The sequence below is a fragment of the Chrysemys picta genome, chromosome 4, assembly GCF_011386835.1.
Source record: "Chrysemys picta bellii isolate R12L10 chromosome 4, ASM1138683v2, whole genome shotgun sequence".
Taxonomy (NCBI): domain Eukaryota; kingdom Metazoa; phylum Chordata; order Testudines; family Emydidae; genus Chrysemys; species Chrysemys picta.
This window is the reverse complement of record NC_088794.1, coordinates 23635956-23658528: the sequence shown is the minus strand read 5'-3', so window position 1 is coordinate 23658528 and position 22573 is coordinate 23635956. Positions and strand designations below refer to the sequence as shown.

Below are 22573 nucleotides of genomic sequence, written 5' to 3'. Positions count from 1 at the left end.
ATGCTAACCCATGTGTAAACTCACACTCACAAGCACTCACCACTGCACACACTCCAATGCCCACGTGCCCAAAATCAGCTTCACAGCCATTCCTTCCTTGTTCATTGCTGCACAGATGCAAACTCACACCCATGCGGAGGCATTCACACATGTACACCTGGACACAAATACACAGACCTACTCCAGCACTGCTTCTCTGTCTCTCTCTCACCCCTTCCCCCCCACCTTCTTGCAAATCATGCAATGCCTCAAGTGTGTGTGTGTGTGTGTGTGTGTGTGATTTTTGACTGCCCAACTTCTACCCTCTCTGTCTCCACGAGAAAGGAAGGAAGAAGAAATGGAGACGGGCAACAACCCCCCCCCCACACACACACACACCAAAAACCAGTTACAAGATGAGCGCTTCATTGGCTGAGCAGAATTTTAATGACGTGTCTCACACAGACACACACTCTCTCTCCTGGTCACAGATATCCAATAAGCAGATCACAGCCTCTTGGAATGGAGCACAAAGCCGATTGTCACACAGAATAATCCTATTTGTGCCCTGATAAAGATTCTGTCCCCCTCCTCTCTGCAATCTCTCTCTCTCTCTCTCTGTCTTTTTGCAGGTAGTTAAAACAGAAGCCACCACTTTACAAGGGCCTTTTAACATTCTGGTGGAGTCGTGGGTTTACAACACTGGCATTACATTTAATAGAGAGAGAGGGACTAGAGTGAAAGAGAAAAGCAAATAAATAAATAAATAAGAGAATCTGAGAGATGCAGTGAGGGGAAAAGAGCCAACCAGAGCGAGAAAGCGAGGAGGAGGAAGAGGAGAAAAGAGGGCTCTGTCCACAGGGAATGCTGTGTGTCAGGGGAGCACTCACTATGGGATTTGGTAGAAATGGGGATTTGCCATCTGGGGTTCTTTACATGAGAGCTTTCTTTGCATGCTGCCCCCTTCAGGTCAAAGGCAAGAATGCAGGATGCCGGGGTGTTCCTTTACAGGATAGCGTCTGACGGCCATTCCCCTCTGTTCACTGGAGTGAGACCCTCAGCTGGGCTTTTAACCCCTTAGCGCTGGGATGCAGACACCCTACCGTGTCAGTCCTGGGGGTGCATTGCCGGAGGACTTCAGTGGGAAGCTTTTGCCTGAGCCAAAGCCTGCAGTCCTTGCTCTGTTCTTCTAACAGATCACAGCCCGTGTCTGCTGTTCCCCTCTAATGGCTCTGTGAATGCCTTGGGTCTTTGTTTTCATTTGCTGGTGACTCAGCCAACAAGTAATTTCTATTCGTCTATCAAGGACAACATAAACACAAGAAAATATGAGGCTTGTGTGCGTTGATTTCTGGGGGGGAAGAGTGCCTGCTTCTGTGCAAGTCCATGCTGCCCTTGAGCTCCAGGCCATGTACCAATATGCTTCTTGGTGCCAGGGCGTTTGGGTGCCCCACTTAGCACAAGTCTTCCTGACAGCTCTGCCAGGCTACCTCCTAGTAATTGCCTCATCAGGAAGGGGGCCTATAGATTCCTGGTTTTGAAACACATGGGCAAGGGCGGCTTGTGGATGATCCCCCTAAAGAGCATTGGGTTATACCACTAGTTATGCAGGAGCAAACAGATTCATGTGTACCAATAATTAGAGGGAGGGGTATAATCAAGCTTAGGGCCAACACTACAATTGCTTGATCTTATAGCTTTCATTATGAACAGCCTAGCACGCAGCTTCTGGGCATCAAATCTGCTCCCCAGGCTCAGGTCAGACTGACCTATCCCTCCCTCTGCCTCTGCTTTTAGGCTGTGGGCTACCTGATTGCTTGATACAGGTGTTATGCCTCCTTCAGATTGAGCACAGTTTGCCTGCATTCAGCATATATCCAAGAAGCCTGTGCTGATTGCAGCATTGCTATAACCTCTAGCAGTATTGTGGGGCTAGTCCTTGTTTTTGAACTATATGGAGTGGGGGACAAAATAGGACAAACGTTTAGGTTGTAGCTCCTAAACTGATGGTTTTGGTAACCCAAGTCAGATTTGACTCCTGGTTTCCAGAAGGGAAAGATGGGTTTAGGTAATATTCCCTTGCTACCCCTGCTCTCAATCCGTTCCGAACCACTGCTCTAGCGTGGTGTTAGAGGGCACTGTTCTGCCAGACCATCTTTCAGATGAGACGCAAAACCCAGCTCCTGATCCTTTTCACTAAAGAGTCCCGAGCAATTCAATTTTTTTTGGCTACAATAGGAGTGATACCCTCGTATCCTGGCAGCACTCCAATTCAGGTAACTACATTCCCCCTGGTCTTTTTAAAAAATAAATAAATAAATCCCCTTAAGTTTTAATTGGGCTCCACTGTTCTTCTTCACTTCCTGCCCTCAAGTGCTGCACTGTATTATTGTGTGCTGTTAGACAGCTGTTGAATTCCACCCCAGAGGTGGCTGTATTTAAGTGGTGGAGGGATTGATTCCTGTACGCATTGTTTGCAAAGCGCTTTAGGAAACCGGGTGTGGTAGCAACATAAGCCTGAAGCCAACAAAACTGTAGCTGAGAAAGCGCACTACCAATTTAACATTGGATACATCTTCTATACGGGAACAGCGGGTTGGTGAGGGGAGAATGGACTTGATTTAATAGGCCTTTTCTATCTCTAAGATTAATTAATGTCTACAGAGCGTTTTGAAGTGCTATATAAGTGCTAAGCAGCTCAAGATCATAAATCATTCTAATGCACCATTCAATGCAAGGCAGCTCTGATTAATTTAAAAGGCATATTTATTGCTTTGTTTGGGGAGAATTTCAGAACCCACACCCAGCAGAGGGTGAAGTCAGGGCCTTTTCCCTCTCCCAGGCTTGCTTGGATGGTGGACTGTGCCAAAACTAAATCCTGGAGAGGCTCTCTAAGGCTATGGGGCCTTGCTGTCATGGTTGGCAGGTGGAGTTCCTCTTGGCATTGTCTGGGATTCTCTGTTTGGCCGCTCCTCCTGGTTGCCTTATTTGGTATCTCTGATCTTCACCCCATCCCTGTCTTTTCCATTGGTTAGCCCAAGTAATCAATTGATTTCTGGGCTCTGTGGCTCCTCCTTTGACTAAGGGGGGTGGGCCTTTTGTTCTGGTGGACTCCGCCCATCTTCCCCAGAATTCAAATAGGCTGCCTCCACTCCCGTCCCCTGGCCCTTTTCTTGGTTGTTCCCCCTCATATTTAGTTAATCTTTGTGGTTCCTGATGGGGAGCTGCTGCTGTTCTTGTGGTGGAGTTCTTTCCCAGAGGCCAAATGGAGGAACCATCTCCCATCCGTGTCCCCCTTGAATTGCCCCAAGTTTATCAGTCCACCCCAGTCCCCTTTGGGCTCCTCCCCTTCTCTGAGCGTAGGCAAGGTCATCTCGGCAATAGGAGCCTTTTGGGGGCTTTTCCTGCCACCGCGGGCTGGTGGTGGTGATATAGACTGTACTAAGGCCGGGCCTCTGCTCTCTGGGGTTGCACTTTTGCTTCCAAGCTTTGTCAGATGAGAAACGGTCCTAAGCTTGACTGGTGAAGAATGCTTACGCTGTCATGCATGCAGAGAGCACACAGAGGAGATCAAAGTGGCCTGATAGGCCAATGCAGAGCATACTATACACAGAAAGCGGTAGGGTGGGGGTTGCAGGAGGTGTTAACCTCTCTCTGTCTGCCAGCCAGCCAGGCACATGCTACTCCAAAGGCAATCAAAGAGACTTGTTGATAGCTCAGTTGCTCTGTGGTCTCTCCCCCCTCTTCTGGGAATTTAGGGCTGTCCCCTTTGAAGATCGACATAATTAGGCTCAAAGCGTGGGCGGAGGAGAGGCTGGTGGTGGGGGGGGGAAAAGAGGAGATAAAAAGAGGGAGAAATTAAAGCATCACAGAACCTTTTTGCCAGCTGTTTAGGTAGCATTGAATCCAGTTGACACAAGCCCTTTAGTTCCTCTCTTTTGCGGCAGGGCCTGGGAGAAGGGTTTAGAATTGATCTAGATTTGTTGTGTTCTCTTCTTTCCTCTTGTATTTTTCAGGAGAAGAGGGTTGGTTTCTTTTCTTCTTGGGGAGGCTCTGGAGTCTCCCCTATCTGCTTGGCTCTATTGCAAAGCCAAGAACTTTTATGGGAGAAAATACAAAGCAGCAACAGTTTCCCCACCTGTAAAACAGGGGCAATGATACAGGCCTGCCTTTATGAAGGCCCAAAAGCAAGCTATTCCGCTGGTTAGGAAAGATAGAAAATGTGGCAAAAGACCACCTTGGCTTAACCACGAGATCTTGCATGATCTAAAAAATAAAAAGGAGTCATATAAAAAATGGAAACTAGGACTGATTACAAAGGATGAATATAGGCAAACAACACAGGAATGCAGGGGCAAGATTAGAAAGGCAAAGGTACAAAATGAGCTCAAACTAGCTACAGGAATAAAGGGAAACAAGAAGACGTTTTATCAATACATTAGAAGCAAGAGGAAGACCAAAGACAGGGTAGACCCACTGCTCAGTGAAGAGGGAGAAACAGTAACAGGAAACTTGGAAATGGCAGAAATGCTTAATGACTTCTTTGTTTGGGTCTTCACCGAGAAGTCTGAAGGAATGCCTGACATAGTGAATGCTAATGGGAAGGGGGTAGGTTTAAAAGATAAAATAAAAAAAGAACAAGTTAAAAATTACTTAGAAAAGTTAGATGCCTGCAAGTCACCAGGGCCTGATGAAATGCATCCTAGAATATTCAAGGAGCTAATAGAGGAGGTATCTGAGCCTCTAGCTATTATCTTTGGAAAATCATGGGAGATGGGAGAGATTCCAGAAGACTGGAAAAGGGCAAATATAGTGCCCATCTATAAAAAGGGAAATAAAAACAACCCAGGAAACTACAGACCAGTTAGTTTAACTTCTGTGCCAGGGAAGATAATGGAGCAAGTAATTAAAGAAATCATCTGCAAACACTTGGAAGGTGGTAAGGTGATAGGGAATAGCCAGCATGGATTTGTAAAGAACAAATCGTGTCAAACCAATCTGATAGCTTTCTTCGATAGGATAACGAGTCTTGTGGATAAGGGAGAAGCTGTGGATGTGGTATACCTAGACTTTAGTAAGGCATTTGATATGGTCTCGCATGATATTCTTATCGATAAACTAGGCAAATACAATTTAGATGGGGCTACTATAAGGTGGGTGCATAACTGGCTGGATAACCATACTCAGAGAGTTGTTATTAATGGTTCCTAATCCTGCTGGAAAGGCATAACGAGCGGGGTTCCACAGGGGTCTGTTTTGGGACCGGCTCTGTTCAATATCTTCATTAACGACTTAGATATTGGCATAGAAAGTACACTTATTAAGTTTGCAGATGATACCAAACTGGGAGGGATTGCAACTGCTTTGGAGGACAGGGTCATAATTCAAAATGATCTGGACAAATTGGAGAAATGGTCTGAGTTAAACAGGATGAAGTTTAACAAAGACAAATGCAAAGTACTCCACTTAGGAAGAAAAAATCAGTTTCACACATACAGAATTGGAAGAGACTGTCTAGGAAGGAGTACGGCAGAAAGGGATCTAGGGGTTATAGTGGACCACAAGCTAAATATGAGTCAACAGTGTGATGCTGTTGCAAAAACAAACAAACATGATTCTGGGATGTATTAACAGGTGTGTTGTGAGCAAGACACGAGAAGTCATTCTTCCATGCTACTCTGCGCTGGTTAGGCCTCAGCTGGAGTATTGTGTCCAGTTCTGGGCACCGCATTTCAAGAAAGATGTGGAGAAATTGGAGAGGGTCCAGAGAAGAGCAACAAGAATGATTAAAGGTCTTGAGAACATGACCTATGAAGGAAGGCTGAAAGAATTGGATTTGTTTAGTTTGGAAAAGAGAAGACTGAGAGGGGACATGATAGCAGTTTTCAGGTATCTAAAAGGGTGTCATAAGAAGGAGGGAGAAAACTTGTTCTCCTTAGCCTCTAAGGATAGAACAAGAAGCAATGGGCTTAAACTGCAGCAAGGGAGGTCTAGGTTGGACATTAGGGAAAAGATCCTAACTGTCAGGGTGGTTAAACACTGGAATAAATTGCCTAGGGAGGTTGTGGAATTGTCATCTCTGGAGATATTTAAGAGTAGGTTAGAAAAATGTCTATCAGGGATGGTCTAGACAGTATTTGGTCCTGCCATGCAGGCAGGGGACTGGACTCGATGACCTCTCGAGGTCCCTTCCAGTCCTAGAATCTATGAATCTATGAATAAGTGCTTTCAGATGTGGATGGAAAGTTTTTGTACAAGAACACTCTTATGATCTTATGGCACCTAGCTGCATCTACAAAACACTTGTCCACTCCCGAGCTTCACCACCCTTATTGCTCAGGTGCTGGTAGAGAGCTGGGAAAAACTTTCAGTGTTCTGCTGGCATTGAGTTGCTTGCATCCAAGAGCCCTCACGGTGCTGTGACTGAGAGAAGCCCAGATCAGATTCCTGAAGAACTGCTGCTGGAGGGAACACTGGCATATCCCCTGGTAGCATGCAAGCAAAAGCCTTAGTTTTCTTCCTTCCCAGCCCCCTTATTTGAAGGCCAAGGCTTGGTGAACATCTCTTAGTGCCCAGGAAGGTGCAGTATTGTTGGGAATCTAAGTCCTGGCTTCTATCTCTAGTGGTGACCGATGGTGTGCTTATTCCAATAGCGAGAAAAACAGGTTTAAAAAAAATAGGACTCGTGGGTTTTAAAACACAAGGGTAGACAACGATTGTGAATGTGAGTCGACAATGCTCATCCCTTGGTACATCAGATATCCACAACACCCCAGTCTTGCCTTCTTCAAATGTTGCACCTGCTGTGTGGTTTGTGTACCTTCCCTCAAGCCGTCCCGTGTCATGCCAGTGAGACGGCTTGTGGTCTAAGCTCCTGCAATTTGCTCCTCTTTATTTCAGTGACCTTTCTCTCCTTGCCCCCGCAGATACCCCAAATAAGCTACGCTTCCACTGCCCCCGACCTGAGTGACAACAGTCGGTATGACTTCTTTTCCCGCGTTGTGCCCTCCGACACTTACCAGGCCCAAGCCATGGTGGACATAGTCAAGGAGCTCAAGTGGAATTACGTCTCCACCTTAGCCTCCGAGGGAAGCTACGGCGAGAGTGGGGTGGAGGCCTTCATCCAGAAGTCCAGAGAGGATGGTGAGTGAACTTCCTGCCGAGATATGGGCCATGGGGTTGAAATGGGGTCTGGGAGCAAAATACAGCTGGATCTCTTGGGGGTGAGCTGCATTATGGATCATGGTATCGGGAACTGCAAGGAAGTGGGGGATAGAAAGTATCTGGATATAGCTGGGGTTGAGTTAGTGAGGCTAGTCTTTAAGCTTGGATGGCAACATCTTCAGTTTAGAAGCTGAAGGACAAGGGTTCTAGGCCCACCTCTAATATCTCTCCATCACTGATCCATCCATATGGCTGAATACATCAAGCAGGTGAGGAATGGCCCTTCTCTGACTAGCTAGCAAAGAAAGTGGTGATGACTGGAGGGGAAAGGGCTGTTTTTTATGAAGCAACTTGTGTGTTAAGGAACATCCTAGGGGCACTTGTCCTCAAGTGCAAACTGTGTGAGGCAGCTGTGACTCGATCGGCTGTGGTAACAGCTGCCCATTGGAGGGTGCTGCATTAGCCCGCACCCAGACCTCTGCTGTGTTACCAGCATGGCGGAATTGGGAAGTGCCTGTTAGCATCTGGGAAACAGCCACTGCTGCGGCCTGTCGGGAAAATGTTGTAGCTTCCCGAGGTCCATCTGTGGCAGTGGGGGTTAGGCTGCTTTTGAACTAGGGGGGCAGCCTGTGGGGGACTTGTGTGCTAATGTGATATCAAGCTCGGTCCACGTGGTTAGGCTAATACAATTCAGCCTCAGTCGTGATCCACCCTAGGGGGTCTTAGGGTCCGGTGCATGACCCAGGTGCAATCGAGAGATGCTAGTGTTTGGCACGGGGCATGTGAAGAGTCAGGCCGAAGGGAACAATCAGTGTGAAAAGCGACTAGAACACTGTGTCGATGGAGAGAGGAAATGTATGTGGAATGGGATGGATCCTGATGTCTTTGCTTGTTTAGGATTGGGCCCATTGGAGTTTCGCCTGAACAAGGGTCTCTGGATTTATCCCTGTTTCCACCTCTTCCCCTTTCCCTGTGCTAAATCCCCAAATAGCCTAACGTGTGCGTTCTCCCCCTGTGAGATGAAGGGAGGCGTAGCAGTCCAGGGAGGAAGAAGCAATGCGGGGTGGGGATGAAGAGGAAAGACAGCCCCCTCCTTTACTCCTCTTCTCCCCCTCCAAGGGCTTTCACCCTAATGGAGGGGTCACCCTTTCCGAGGATGGAGATAGACCCTAGCTCCAGCACCAAAAGGTCCCCTGGCTCAGAGAGAGGAACCACTCTCCTGGGAAGAGAGGGGGATTTCAGTCTCCTGTTCAGTTGTTCCTGGTCCTTGCCCCCACTACTCAGGGGCCCTGATCCTGGCTCGGAGGCTCTGCAGCCTTGTGGGGTGATGGGACATTCAATCCTTATTTGTTTGCTTCTGCTGTGGGCATCTCTTCTCCAGGCACATGTATAGGCCCCAACTCATCCCTGGGCATGTGCAGAGACCACTGGGGTGGCAATGCCCCTCCCCTGGTGCAGCCCCTGGCACAGGTGAGAGTAGTATTGGGGGCAGACTTAACTTGTCTGCAGCTGCTTAGCCACTATTGGAGTGACTAGGAGTAGCCGCCCCTCCCTCTCCTGCCCTGATGCCCCTCCGGCTCCAGGGTGGTTCCTAAGGGGCATGTGCCAGTGGGAATATTCCCCATGGGGAGTGTTGCCTGGCTGCCTTGTGGCCCCCTTGCACCGTCACAGCTGACGAACAGACCCAGAGTGTGGGGCTGCATCTCCCCCCATCCGTGGAGCATTGCATCTCCCCTGTTAACTCTGAACTCTCCTTCCAACGGGGTCTCTCCCCAGGCAGCCCCCAGTACCCGGGTGCCCTTCCCCGTCGCTAGCATGGAACAGGTAGCCAGCCAATCACAGCAGCGCCCGTCTGCTAAATGAGGTTTGATGTTTCCAACGTCTTTAGCTGCAGTGCAAGAAAAGAAGGGAGAGAGGCGCCGATCTCCAAATTGAAATCTGAACGGAACGGCTGTGGGCTGCTACTGACGTCCCCCTCTGCAGCCTAATCCTTCTGCGAGATTAAAGAGGTCTTTGGCCACATATTGTATTGATTCATTCCCTGAAGTATAAATCATCCCTTTGCAGGCTGGCAACCAGTGACTACAGCTGGGGGATTTAAAAAAAAAATGATTCTGGACCAACAATGAACCAGGCACGACATAAATTTCAAAGCCTTGATTAAGACTCTGTTTGTGTGAGCTGTGCTGCCTGTTGCTCCTGGAGGCCAGTGAGATGGGGGGATAGGATGCTGAGGAGGAACATTAGGGGCTCAGGGAGAAATTGTCTGCAAGAGCAATGCAGTCCTTTGTAATTTATCCCCATCGGGTACTGTGTGATCCAGGCCAGGACTCAGAGGAGACCTGGTGTTGGAGTCTGAAGTAGCAGAGGCTGCCTTAGTCTGGGAGTTGGCGAGCCAGAGAGAACCACAGGGATTGTCAGTGCCCAGCAGCCTCATTGGATCACGCCTTCATATTCACTGTGGTGGAGCCCTCACTTCCTGCGTGTCCACGGGGCTGCAGACTTGTGGCAGCGTCCTGAGACATACAGCCACGACAATGCAGGAATGCAAGGTCATCGCCCCAGCTGTTGCAGTGGGGAAACCTTCCCCCCCCCTTTCCCTTTTGTGCTGAAACAAGCTCCCTGTGGCCCAGGCTGGTCAGAATGCTAGGCCCCATCTTGAACTTGCCATGACAACACAAGTGCATTCCCCTCTCTCCCTCCTCGTGGCATTGGCAGAATGATGCCACCTCTGCTGTGGTATTACCAGCTCCCCCTTTCAAGAGAGGAGCCCCCATGGCTGAAATTGAAAGAAAACAAGGGTAGAGAGCATGACTGTCTCAGTTAAAGATGTATGTCTTGTTTCCAGGCTGATTACTGGTGCTCAGTTGCCAACAGAGATGCCCCAGCTGTTTTCAAGTTGGTGATGGCATGCACACAACACATTTTATCTCAAGACACAGGGCCAAATTATTTGCTGACTTTTCCCATGCTAGTTGGGTATCAGGGGGTAGCCGTGTTAGTCTGTATCTACAAAAACAACAAGGAGTCTGGTGGCACCTTAAAGACTAACAGATTTATTTGGGCATAAGCTTTCGTGAGTAAAAACCTCACTTCTTCGGATTTATTCAAGGGGTAAATCAAGCCAGAATATGCCCTACAGAGTCAGTGACTCCTGTTGTTAATATGGTTTGTACTGGGGTAGCACCTATGAGCCCCAGTCATGGAGCAGAACCCTATTGTGCTAGACACGGTACAATCACAGAATGAAAAGACAGTCCCTGCCCCAAAGAGCTTACATCGCTACCGGGGGGAGCATGGTCCATCCTTTGGGCCCCAGCAAGAGATCTAGATTTTGTTCTCCATTACTGTCAACTTTAGAATCAAGACGGGATGTTTTTCTAAAAGATCTGGTGTTTGAACTTTTTGGGGGACAGCTCTATGGCCTTTGCTATGTAGGAGTTCCAGGGAAGGATGGTCCCTTCTGGTCTTGGAATCTGTGAGTCAGTCCACAGCAGTTTCTGGACCGTAGTGTCTGCTGGCTGCAGTTCTTTCTAAGTGGCTAGGAAACGCATTCGCTGTGTGTAAGGAGACTTGGAATAAGTTGGGGCTTTGCTGTGGCCCAGCCAGTGAGCGTATTCCAATGCTCCCGGCCTTTCCAGATCAGTCACTGAGCGGGGCACTTTCCAGGAGAGAAGACTTTTTCCAAACACTACCAGGTTTTAACGGAAAATAAAGTTGGCACCGTTGCTTGGTTCTCCCAGTTCAGTGGAATTATCCCTGTGGGCAGGTGCTTTAACTTGTCTATAGACTTTGGACAGCCTGAAAGTCTGTGCTCAGCAAAACTCTTTGCAAGGATTTGTCAGGAATCGGAAAGCATTCTGCTGACGGGTGCCGCCGGATGCTTAGAAAGGATTATTGCCAGTGGGAGTAGGGGGAGAGCGCCGGCTGCATTCTGGGAGCTTGCAGCTGCTGCGGCTCCAGCCTCCCCCAAGAGAGGCTGCTGTGGAGAATAAAGCGGGAGTCCTGGATGTGGAGGGGGAGCGCTGAGCCACACCAGTGCTAGCCTCCCCCATCAGGAGACTCTGAAAGGAGTGGGACAGGAGCCCTAGCTGTGGGGGTGGAGATTAGGTCTTCGCCTCTCCCAGAAGCAAGCTCCATAGGGAAACCTGCAGGAGCAGTGAGAGGGGGTGGGGAAGGGGAGAACAGAGAACTACTCCAGTCCCAGCCTCTGTCAGTAGGAGGCGATGTTGTTAAGAGCTGATATGGCGCCTTATCCACTAACTAACTATTGACATACATGTGAATACCGAGCACTCCTGTAACAGGGGTGCAAATTCACTGGCTGAGGGCTATCTCACAGCTACTCCGCACCCAGCCTCTCCCGACAGAAGGCGCCATAGGAAACGGTGGAAAGAGCTGCCCAGGCATGGGAAGTCCCAGCATCTCCCAGCAGGAGGCGCTGTGGGCAGCGGTGCTGCAATACTGTCTGCGGGGTGCTCGCTCGGTGCTAACCTCTCTTAGCAGGAGTATGCTACAGGAAATGATGTAGGACTGGCAGTGGGGAGAGCTCGGCTTGGCCTATCCCTGTTCTGCGTTTCTTTGACTATCTGCTGCTGCATAATAATCCATGGAGAGACGAGAACTAAAGAGTGTTTTCGGAGGCAGTTAGAGTCCTGCCGTGCACCGACTGCTGCCTATTACTAATTTAACTGTATCTGAATGGCACATTAAATTCTGGCAAGATCTGTGGGACACCAGTCCATCTAGCGCAAGTCAAACTGTGTTACGGCCTTATAAATGGATAACGGGAATAAAAACTTCTAGGTGACGAGCTTCTAATCAAAGCCCTATAAATAGGAACTGCGTTAATCCAATGTCTCTGTAATGCTGTGGTTCTGAGAACTGGCTGTGCTTTTAGTATGCAGAAGAGTCCGTCTAGGGATTCAACCGGGAATCGCTGCTCTTTAGGATTTTAACTTGAAAAGCAGAATGTTTTGGCAGGTCGGCAGTCTTACGTGAGTGCGTGTGTGCTTCAGAGCCGGCAGATGTGGCTGTTCCTGGATGCACTTGTACTTGTGATCATGTGGGTGTACTTTGTGTGTATACACCTGCATCTGTGCTTGTGTGAGCGGGTCTATGGGTGTTACTCCGGGCAAAGGTGTCCACACCTAGCACTGTGTGTATGTGTTGATTGTCTGCATTTCTGCATATACCCGGGGTTATATGACCTGTGGGTGTGCGCATAGGGGCGTGTGTGTGTGTGCGTGTGTGTGTGTGTGTGTGTGTGTACGTCTGGGTGCATTTCTGTAGACCTTGAACGTGCATATGAATGTTCAGAGATATGTGGCACATAGCAGTCAGAACATGTGACTAGACATACCTGTGACTCCATAGCCGTGGGAGTGACAGTGCTTGTGTGTGTATCTGTGCCTGTCTGGATGTAGGCTGTGTGTGCATGAGAAAGGGGGAGGGAGGCAGGGAGTGTGGTGTTAGCGTAGAAAAAGGATTTTTCTTGCTCTCCGTTAACAGCTTAGCTGCCAACCCGACTGGGGTTTGTCAGTGCTAAGCAGCAGCCCCATCTGAACCCTAATGATAACACGACTCATCTGACAATGAGCAGAATAAAGGGGAAAGTAACTGTTTTTTGTTATCGCTTTGCATTCTCTCTCACAGATTTGCCATCCAGGAGAAGAGCTCTTTTCTCCCCAGCTTGCACAGGTTGGGGGGGGCTCCTGTTCCCCTGGTGCTGTGTGAGTGCCCGCCCTGGAGCCCTGGAGCTAGACAGTCTGTCATGCTGGTGGTGGGGGCAGTGGTAGAGGAGGTGTTAAGAATATTGGATTTGCAGTACTGTGTCAGAGCGCTGATCCGTCAAGTTCAGCATCCGGCCTCTGCTAGTGGCCACTGACTGATGCTTCCGTTCCTGATGGATGTGCCTGGAGCAAAGACTTTATTTTAAAGGCAAATGGCAGCTGGATTCTATCCCAGCAGGGTGGCTTTGCTGTCCTGTGGCTCAGGCCTGTTCCCCCCAGTGCGGTAGCCCTTTCTTAGAGATCTGCCTCCAATACGGAGTCTGAGGGTGTGTCTACACTGCAATTAGACACGCCTGGCTGGCCTGTGCCAGCTTGGGCTCATGGGGGCTACGGCCAAGGGACTGTTTAACTGCAGTTTAGACAGTGCAGCCTGAGCTCTGGGACCCTCCCACCTCGCAGGGTCCTAGAGCCTGGGCTGCCCGAGCCTGAATGTCTACACAGCAATTAACCAGCTCCTTAGCCTGAGCCCCACAAGTCTGAGTCAGTCAGCACAGGGCACTTGCGGGTTTTTAATTGAAGTATAGACATACCTGAGCAAGTGGCATTTGTTATTGATAGATTTTAAGGCCAGAAAGAAGGAACCATTAGATCATCCAGTCTGATCTCCTGCATAGTGCAGAGCAGAGAATTTCACCCAGTTACTCCTGTACTGAGCCAGGATGGATGTTTGACTAACGCATACCTCCCGGACAAGACTCCAGTCTTGATCTGAAGACTTCAAGAGATGGCAGATCCACCACTGCCCTTGGTAATTAGTTCCAATGATTAATCATCGTCAGTGTTAAAAATTAGTGCTTTATTTCTAATTTGAATTTGTCTGGCATTAACTTATAAAATCATAGAACGTCAGGGTTGGAAGGGACCTCAGGAGGTCATCTAGTCCAACCCCCTGCTCAAAGCAGGACCAACCCCAACTAAATCAGCTTCTAGCCATCGGTTCTTGTGCCTTTCTCTGCTAGGTTAAAGAGCCCTCTAGTACCTGTTACTTTCTCCCCAGGAACGTACTTGTACACGGTAACCAAGTCGTCGCTCAGTCTCCTTTTTGACAAACTGAACCATTTGAGCTCGTTAAGTCTCACTGTAAAGCATATTTTTGTTTCTAGCCCTCCAGTTGTTTTTGTGGTTTTTCTCTGCAAACTCTCTCCAGTTTGTCAATAACCTGTTAAAAATGTGCACACCAGAACTGTATGCAGCGTTCCAGTATTGGCCTCACTAGTGCCATATCCAGAGCTAAAATCGCCTCCTCGCTACCGCTCAACATTCCCCTGTTTACATGTCTGAGGCTCACATTAGACCCGGGGTTCTCAAACTGGGGGTTGGGACCCCTCAGGAGTTGCGAGGTTATTACATGGGGAGTCGCAAGCTATCAGCCTCCACCCTAACCCTGCTTCACCTCCAGCATTTATAATGGTGTTAAATATATTTAAAAGTATTTTTAATTTATAAGGGGGGGATCTCATTCAGAGGCTTGCTATGTGAAAGGGGTCACCTGTACAAAACTTTGAGGACCACTGCATTAGACCTTTTAGCCACCGCATTCCCTGGGCGCGCATGTTGAGTTGCTTGCCCACTTTGACCCCTGCTTTCCAGGATACACCCCCATGCTGGAAGTGTGGCCTGCATTCCTTGTTCCTAGATGTATGACCTTGCATTTGGCTGTGTTAAAATGTAGTTTGTTTTCTACCTGATGACCCGAGTTGTGGGAGCGACAGTTTTCTCTTGGTGGTTCCCTCCTTTCTCTGGGGCTGGGTTCTGACAGGGTTCTCAAGGTCTATAAAAATGTTCTTAAGGGGTGAATTTCAATGGGAGTTGCAGGTGCTCAGCACCTTGGAAAGGTGGGTCAGAGGGGTCTCTCGACTCAGGGCAGACCCTGGCAGGATTAGTGGGCATATTCAAAAGGCTTTGTTCGGAGAGACTTCACAAGGTGGTGCTGGGTAATTGCTCTTTTGCCCTTAAGGAGACACTATTGCAAGAATCTGCAGAGTTCCAGAAGCTGAACCTGGTTTTGTCTGTTAGGGTTGAGAGACGACTGGCGTGTCACTGGGGCAAGCTGCAGCTCTACTTAGGGTGGACTGAAGCTAAATGTAGCTCCAACAGATTGACTTGCAAGGACCCTGTGCTGTTCTTGGTGGGAGCTGGGGCTGCTGGAGGAGGGCAGGGAGAGGGAAATTCTGCTGGATAAGAACGTTGCTGGAAGTTCCTTCTTGAGGGTTATGGCATCAGACCATGAGGCCTGGATTTGGTCCTCCCTAAGGACTTGATCTGAAGTCAGCAGAAAGACTCCCGTAGATTTCAACAGCTTTTAGATAAGGCCTCAAATCTGGCATTTTTCTAGTTGAGGCACTAAATTGCCTATGGATTCCCAATCAACCTAGAGCCAGGAGGAACCCAAGGTTACAGTTCTGCTTCACCTTGGAGGTTGTGTGTTCAGTCCCTCACCTGCCTCCTCCATCCATCAGCTTCATCCTCTGCCACAGAGAGGTCTATACATCTTTTCAGCACCACTTGTCCTTGCTGCATCACGCTGCCACAGCCAGAAGAGCTGTCTGCTCCAACGCAAATTCAGCACAGCAAGGGGATGGCTCTGAGGAAAGGCGTACCAGATTTCAAGGGGCTTCTGAGGCTGGGATAGGGGCTGAGGGAACCCAGGTCTGCATCCAGGTCATAACTGCCTATGAAAGGTTTCTTTTACCTTCTTCTGAAGCAGTTATTACTATCCACCATTGGAGACCAGATACTGGACACGCCAACGGCTAGACGGACCATGGGTCCGATACAATATGGCAAGTCGTCTATTTTCATTGCTGTCCCCATGGAAGGGCTCTGGAATGAGGGGGATATTTAAGGGGCCAAATTATTTGCCTCCCCTGGGTTCTTTGCTTTGTTCCAGAGATCAAGCAGGTCACATGACCCCACAATGACTTTGCTCCCACTAAGCAACAAGTTTGACCAGATGTGAGTGCCCACGTGATAAGCTGAAATATCATAGTGATTAGACCTGGTGAGCCAGCTGCATGAGGGGTGAAGTTCACTCCTGTGCATAGAGACTGTTTCGCTGAGCCCTGGGATGTAAGTAATGCCTAGGCCTCATGCCTGCCTCCCCGGCGTCGGGGGAGTTTCACCTTAGTTGCAGATGCCACTCCACTGAATGTTCTGCCCAATCACTCAATAGGGAATCCAGCCAGATGTTGAGGGTTGGTGTGGGGTAGACTTGAGGCTGTTTTAAGAGATGATGTGATGAGAACCACAGAAGTGAGAGTCTCTTTCCTGAGCAACCCAGCTGCAAAGCTGTTTCTATTAGTCTCATTTCCCCATTGGGGGAATGAGAGACAGAGCGAGAAAGTGACTGGCTTAAAGTCAAAAAGTGAGCCAATGACACAGTCAGAATAAGAACCCAGGAATCCTGACTCCCCCTTTGGCTTCCCAATACAATGATTATAATGACTTAGAGTCATCCTCCAAATCTAGCGTGGCTGTGGTTTAAGACAAATGAATTTGTGATAATTGCAGGTAACTGGACAGTTAACTATCTGACTTAGCAATTACAGTGTAAATTAATGTACTTGGAGTCTAGACACATATGTATTAACCAAAGACCGAGCGCCATAATTCGTTTATACAGTTAACCTTATGGTTATGTGAATTAGTGTTAATTTGGTGATCAGAGAGCCTAATTACACTGTAATTACAGTATAACTGCAGTGTAATTAGTCACTGTATTATCAGAAGTAACCCTGCTCCCCTGCTGTAGCTCCTGGAACACATTTATTTACGGAGCAATAGAACGCTACCCTACATTACAGGCCAGGCTGTGTCACTCACCACAGTGAGCAGTGCTGCTGGAGTATTTACAATCTGGCCTACAGCTACTGGTGGAATAATATGGCTGTATACAAGATACATATACCTCAAAGGGCATCAGTTGGGGGAGGGATAGCTCAGTGGTTTGAGCATTGGCCTGCTAAACCCAGGGTTATGAGTTCAATCCTCAAGGGGGCCACTTAGGGATCTGGGGCAAAATCAGTACTTGGTCCTGCTAGTGAAGGCAGGGGGCTGGACTTGATGACTCTTCGGGGTCCCTTCCAGTTTTATGAGATCGGTATATCTTCATATAACAGTGCTTGGGTCATCAAGGAATGTGTGATCATCTCTGATGCATCTCTGTTTCGTTTTATTTGAGTACACGTTTTCAGAAGGACTGAACACCCGCAGCTGGGTTGAGATATTCAGGAGAGCGCCACATGTTGGGTGCATGTGCAGCTCTGCCCAGAAGTGTCCCTTGAAAATCTGGCCCTTATTTAGGGGCGTAAATGGGAGCTGAGCTCTTCTGAAAAACCCGGCCCTTGGACCTTCTAGGTAGGATTGGGATTTTCAAAAGGATTCAGTGTTGGTCCAGCTCTGGAAGCCAATGATTCAGAAACTCCCATTGACTTCAATGGGGGCAGAGTCAGGCAGATTTTCAAGAGTGCAACGTGCGCCCAACGTGCTGAGCATCTACAAAGAAAATAGGTTGGGCCTGATTCTTCTTTCTCTTATACTGGTGTAAATATGGAGTGGCCCCATTGAAGCCAGTGGAGTTACAGTGGTGTCAAGCCAGATTCAGTGAATGAAGAATATATAAAAATATACATAGGGGCCAGGTTTTTCTTTACTCTAAGGCCCCTTTGCACCACTCTGGTAGTATAAAGGGGCATGTAATGTATTCCGATGTCAAGGCCCCTTTACGCTGCCGGAGCGGTGTGAATGAGACTCTGGCAGTTTGTCAAGCCACAAAGTTTACCTGAAATCAGCTTGCATCAGTATATTACACCTCAGTCACCAGCCAGCTGGCTTTCCTTGGAATAATCAAAGCGAGGCAATGCTGCCTTTTCCTGGCATCTTTCTCAACGAAATATTTAAAATTAAAGTCCCAGATTTCTTGGTGTGCCTTTATACTTCCTCTGCATGTGTGCGGGCCTGCCATCTCCTCCATAACACAGCTGTGCTTCAATTCTTTATGCCCGTCCTGAGTCTTTGGAGTACATTCGTATTTTCATAATGTGATAATGTTCATTATTGTAGTTACCAGTAAGCATTCAAGCTGTTTTCTTTCTGGTGCATTATCAACTTGACCTGCCATTACAGTATTTACCAAAGTCTCGGATTAATGCTGTTGCATGTACATTGCTGCCTCAGGGCATAAACCTACTAACGAGCTGAAAAGAAGCTTCCCTTGGGGGCAGACTGTCCCATCAGTGAAGGGTTTTTTGCACCCACCTCTGATGCAGATGGTACTAGCCATTGTCAGAGACAGGGCATTAGACCAGATGGACCATGGGTGCAAGACAAGGATAAGATAAACTTTGACCCAGGGCTGGCCATTAAAAAGTCAATATTTACCAGTAGTTACCAGCAGTAGTACAGTTGATTTCCTATATTGAGAAAGCAGCATTGGTATATGTGTAGCTAGATGAGTATTGAGAGAGCACCATCTATTGCCATGTAAGTATAGGGTAATTTGTGGTGTTTGTAAGTCTGTAGGTTCAATAAAATTGTTGTGCATTTCCGACTGTCTTGTGTGCACCTTTTAACAGCTGCCACTTTATCCTAGTGCATCTCGAGTGCTTTACAAAGGCAGCTGCTATTTCTGATTTTGCAGGCTGGTACTAAGACACAGGGGTGTGTAAAGGTATCCACCTAAGGCTGCATGGGAAATTAATGGCAGAGCCATGGACAGTGGGTGAAGTTTCCCCCGAGGGAGGCTAGTTTCCCATTCCGCCTCTTCTGCCCACGGCCCTGCCCACACTCCACCTCTGCTCTGCCCCATGCCCCGCCTCCTTGGTTCCCTCCCCCTCTCCCCATATCCCTCCTTTCTTCCCCCCCTCTCCTGCAAGGCTCCCACTGCCCGCAGGGACACAGCAGGTGGGGGAGGGGTGTGTGTCTCGCGGGGAGGTGGGGTGGAGGAGGATTGATGCGGGGAGTGGTGGGGAGCTCTGGAGGAGGGAGGTGGAGTGGAGGACAGGAGGGACTTACCAGGCAGCGGTGGGGGCCTCGGGGAAGGGACAGAGCAGGGACGGAAAGAGGCGGAGCGCAGGCAGGGCCACCACGGCCCAGGCATCCGGCATCCTGGGGGATTGGTCCTGCTTTGAGCAGGGGGTTGGACTAGATGACCTCCTGAGGTCCCTTCCAATCCTGATATTCTATGATCCTCCCTGGTCTGTTATAGGCAGTGTGTATGGGCAGACCCAGAAGTTGGGATGCCTTCCCAGCCCCCTCTTCTAGTCATATCCAAGTCTGTCTCTGATCCCAGAATAGTTGACGCTGCTTCAAACACTCTGGGCTGGGAAAGGACAAAGCCTGCTTGCAATACCATAGGATATGCAAACATGCACGCTCTTTGGCCTCTTCTCGCTCCATCACCAAACACATTGAGATGAAATATTAGCTTTATATTTATGTAATTTAACCGGTGTGCAACACATGTTATGCAATGCTTCATAATGTGCAGCTCTCTATTTTGTGAAGAGGGTAATATTTCGAGCCAAATGCAAGATTCCTTAGTCATCTGTCTGAATCAATTTCATATTGTCATTTTTCTCTCTCTGTCCTGTTTTATCCTTCACTGGGTTTTCTATATTTTTCCTCAAGAGGCCAATATATATTTATGATGCATTTGTTCATTACTATGTGATATTCATGTCTGTCTATTTCCAGTTGAGCTGGGTTCATTACTTGTGCTCGGTGCCTCGGCATGTCACGTAAAAGAAGTGACTCAGCTAGCAAGAATGTAAAGAAGGTTTGGATAATATTAAATGGAGGTTTCAGCCGCTCTAACGTCTTAGGGTATAAACGAGATAGGAGAGTGGTTGCAGGTCAGACTTGTGCATGCAAATTGGGAGATTGCTAATCCGTCACTTCCACAAACAACCAGTGTGACGATGCATGCAAAGGTGTTGCAGGATCATTTGTTTCACTTTTCAACATGTGGTTGCCCACCTGATGTAAAGATCGAGTACTTAAATTGTCATTGCTGGAAAAGGTGACGATATAAAAATGACTTCTCCTTATTATTGGTATTATGGTAGCTCAACCAAGATCAGGGCACCATTGTGCTAGACACCGTACATACACTTAGTAAGAGACAGCGCCTGCCCCAAACAGCTTACAGTCTAAATAGACAAAGGGTGTGAGGGAAAAAAGATATGAAGAGGAAGGGAAGTGACTATAAAGTGGATAGAAAGCTGGCTAGATTGTCAGGCTCAACGGGTAGTGATCAACGGCTCGATGTCTAGTTGGCAGCCGGTATCAAGCAGAGTGCCCCAGGGGTCGGTCCTGGGGCCAGTTTTGTTCAACATCTTTATTAATGATCTGGATGATGGGATGGATTGCACCCTCAGCAAGTTCGCAGATGACACTAAGCTGGGGGGAGAGGTAGATATGCTGGAGGGTGGGGATAGAGTCCAGAGTGACCAGACAAATTGGAGGATTGGGCCAAAAGAAATCTGATGAGGTTCAGCAAGGACAAGTGCAGCGTCCTGCACTTAGGATGGAAGAATCCCATGCACAGCTGGGGACTGACTGGCTATGCAGCAGTTCTGCAGAAAAGGACTTGGGAATTATAGGTTTCAGAGTAGCAGCCGTGTTAGTCTGTATCCGCAAAAAGAAGAACAGGAGTACTTGTGGCACCTTAGAGACTAACAAATTTATTAGAGCATAAGCTTTCGTGGACTACAGCATCCGAAGAAGTGGGCTGTAGTCCACGAAAGCTTATGCTCTAATAAATTTGTTAGTCTCTAAGGTGCCACAAGTACTCCTGTTCTTCTTTTTTCGGGAATTATAGTGGATGAGAAGCTGGATATGAGTCAGCAGTGTGCCCTTGTTGCCAAGAAGGCCAACGGCATTTTGGGCTGTATTAGTAGGAGCATTGCCAGCAGATTGAGGGAAGTGATTCCCCATTCCTCTATTCAGCACTGGTGAGGCCACGCCTGGTGTATTGTGTCCAGTTTTGGTCCTCCCACTACAGAAGGGATGTGGACAAATTGGAGAGAATCCAGCGGAGGACAATGAAAATGATTAGGAGACTGGGGCACATGACTTACGAGGAGAGGCTGAGGGAACTAGGCTTATTTAGATTGCAGAGGAGAAGAGTGAGGGGGGATTTGATAGCAGCCTTCAACTGCTTGAAGGGGGGGTCCAAAGAGGATGACTTGAGCTAGGCTGTTCTCAGTGGTGGCAGATGACAGAACAAGGAGCAATGGTCTCAAGTTGCAGTGGGGAAGGTCTAGGCTAGATATTAGGAAACACTATTTCACTAGGAGGGTGGTGAAGCGCTGGGATGGGTTACCTTGGGAGGTGGTGGAATCTCCTTCATTAGAGGTTTTTAAGGCCCGACTTGACAAAGCCCTGGCTGGGATGTTTAGTTGGTGTTAGTCCTGCTTTGAGCAGGGGATTGGACTAGATGACCTCCTGAGGTCTCTTCCAATCCTAATATTCTATGATTTGCACAAGGATGCTCAGCTGATCAGGAGCTGGGATGAGAAACCTGGTCTCAGAAGTGCCAGTCTAGTGCCCTACCCACTAGATCATGCGGCCTTGCCTTGATCTTTATCACAGCAACAATCAGTGCAATCTGAAGAGGAGGTTTCTCTGTTTTTCCACATGAAGCTTCTTCAATCCACAATTCCTAGTTCTGTAACTTGCGCCTAGATGTTCTAATGAGAAGTTCATTGGAAATGCGTCTGTAGATAATCAAGAATGGCATCTAAGACAAAAAGAACACAGGGATCTTCAGATCACAGGCTGAATTTGTGGCACTGGCAGTTAGCAATATAATCTTCAGACTCGTAAACTAAGTTTATTAGATCTGGGAATCATTGGATGGGTCTAAATCCATTCCCTTTCAATGGCTCTCTTTTTCAGTGTCTTTTTTCAGAGTGTAATTACCAAAGTGAGCAAATACTGGAAACGTATTTCCCATGCATATTCATTTAGATTTTCAAATGAACCCCATATTCACAGCCCTGTGGCATTTATTCCCTAAAAATGCTTGTGCAATCTGGCTCTTAACAGCATGAATGCTTGGTGGAAAGGGAATGTGCGGGAATGATCATTTAACTGATGGGGAAACTGAGGCACACAGCAGAGAGTGACTTTGCTCAAGGTCAAGTAACCAGTTCATGTGGCTCCCAACCCAGTGTCTTATCCATTAGACCACACTGCTGCCTCTACTTTTATTAAAACCAACCTATTTTCCTTGCATAAGACCATTTGTTGCAACATTGTTCAGAGAATGCACTTAAGGAGGGCTGCTCAGGTACCATGGTGATGGGTGGCAGTACAAAACCAGAAGGTGAGTAGGAGCAAAACAAAACACCCCCCAACTTTCCTTTGTGTTCTAATTACACTCCGTTGGATTTCAGAGCGGCTTGGAGTAATTCATGGCATTGATGGCAACTCAGGAATTCATTATCAAGTTGACTTTTAAGGGTGCTTTTGTTTTGCAGTGCACAGCTGTGAAATCTCCATCTATCTAATCACAAATGTATGGAGGTTTGCTTCGGCAGATAAGTCTTGTTGAGATTAAAATAAAACAAAACGTCCACGCACTTGACCTTGGTAAACAGCCTTGTGCCAGGGTTACAGGAGGCAAATACAAATAA

At 48.0% G+C, this 22573-nt stretch overlaps 1 protein-coding gene across 4 annotated transcripts in view; it reads left to right on the top strand.

Annotated features, from left to right (window-relative positions):
• Positions 1-22573, top strand: part of GRM4 (glutamate metabotropic receptor 4) — a 216837-nt gene that overhangs the window by 69579 nt on the left and 124685 nt on the right. For 3 of the 4 annotated variants that reach the window (XM_008174587.4, XM_005309676.5, XM_065591665.1), the window contains one exon: positions 6906-7122. In XM_008174587.4, the coding sequence (XP_008172809.1) occupies positions 6906-7122 (217 nt within the window). Of the gene's footprint in view, positions 1-1836; positions 2256-6905; positions 7123-22573 lie in introns of those variants that run through there. The other variant, XM_065591663.1, reaches the window with a different exon arrangement.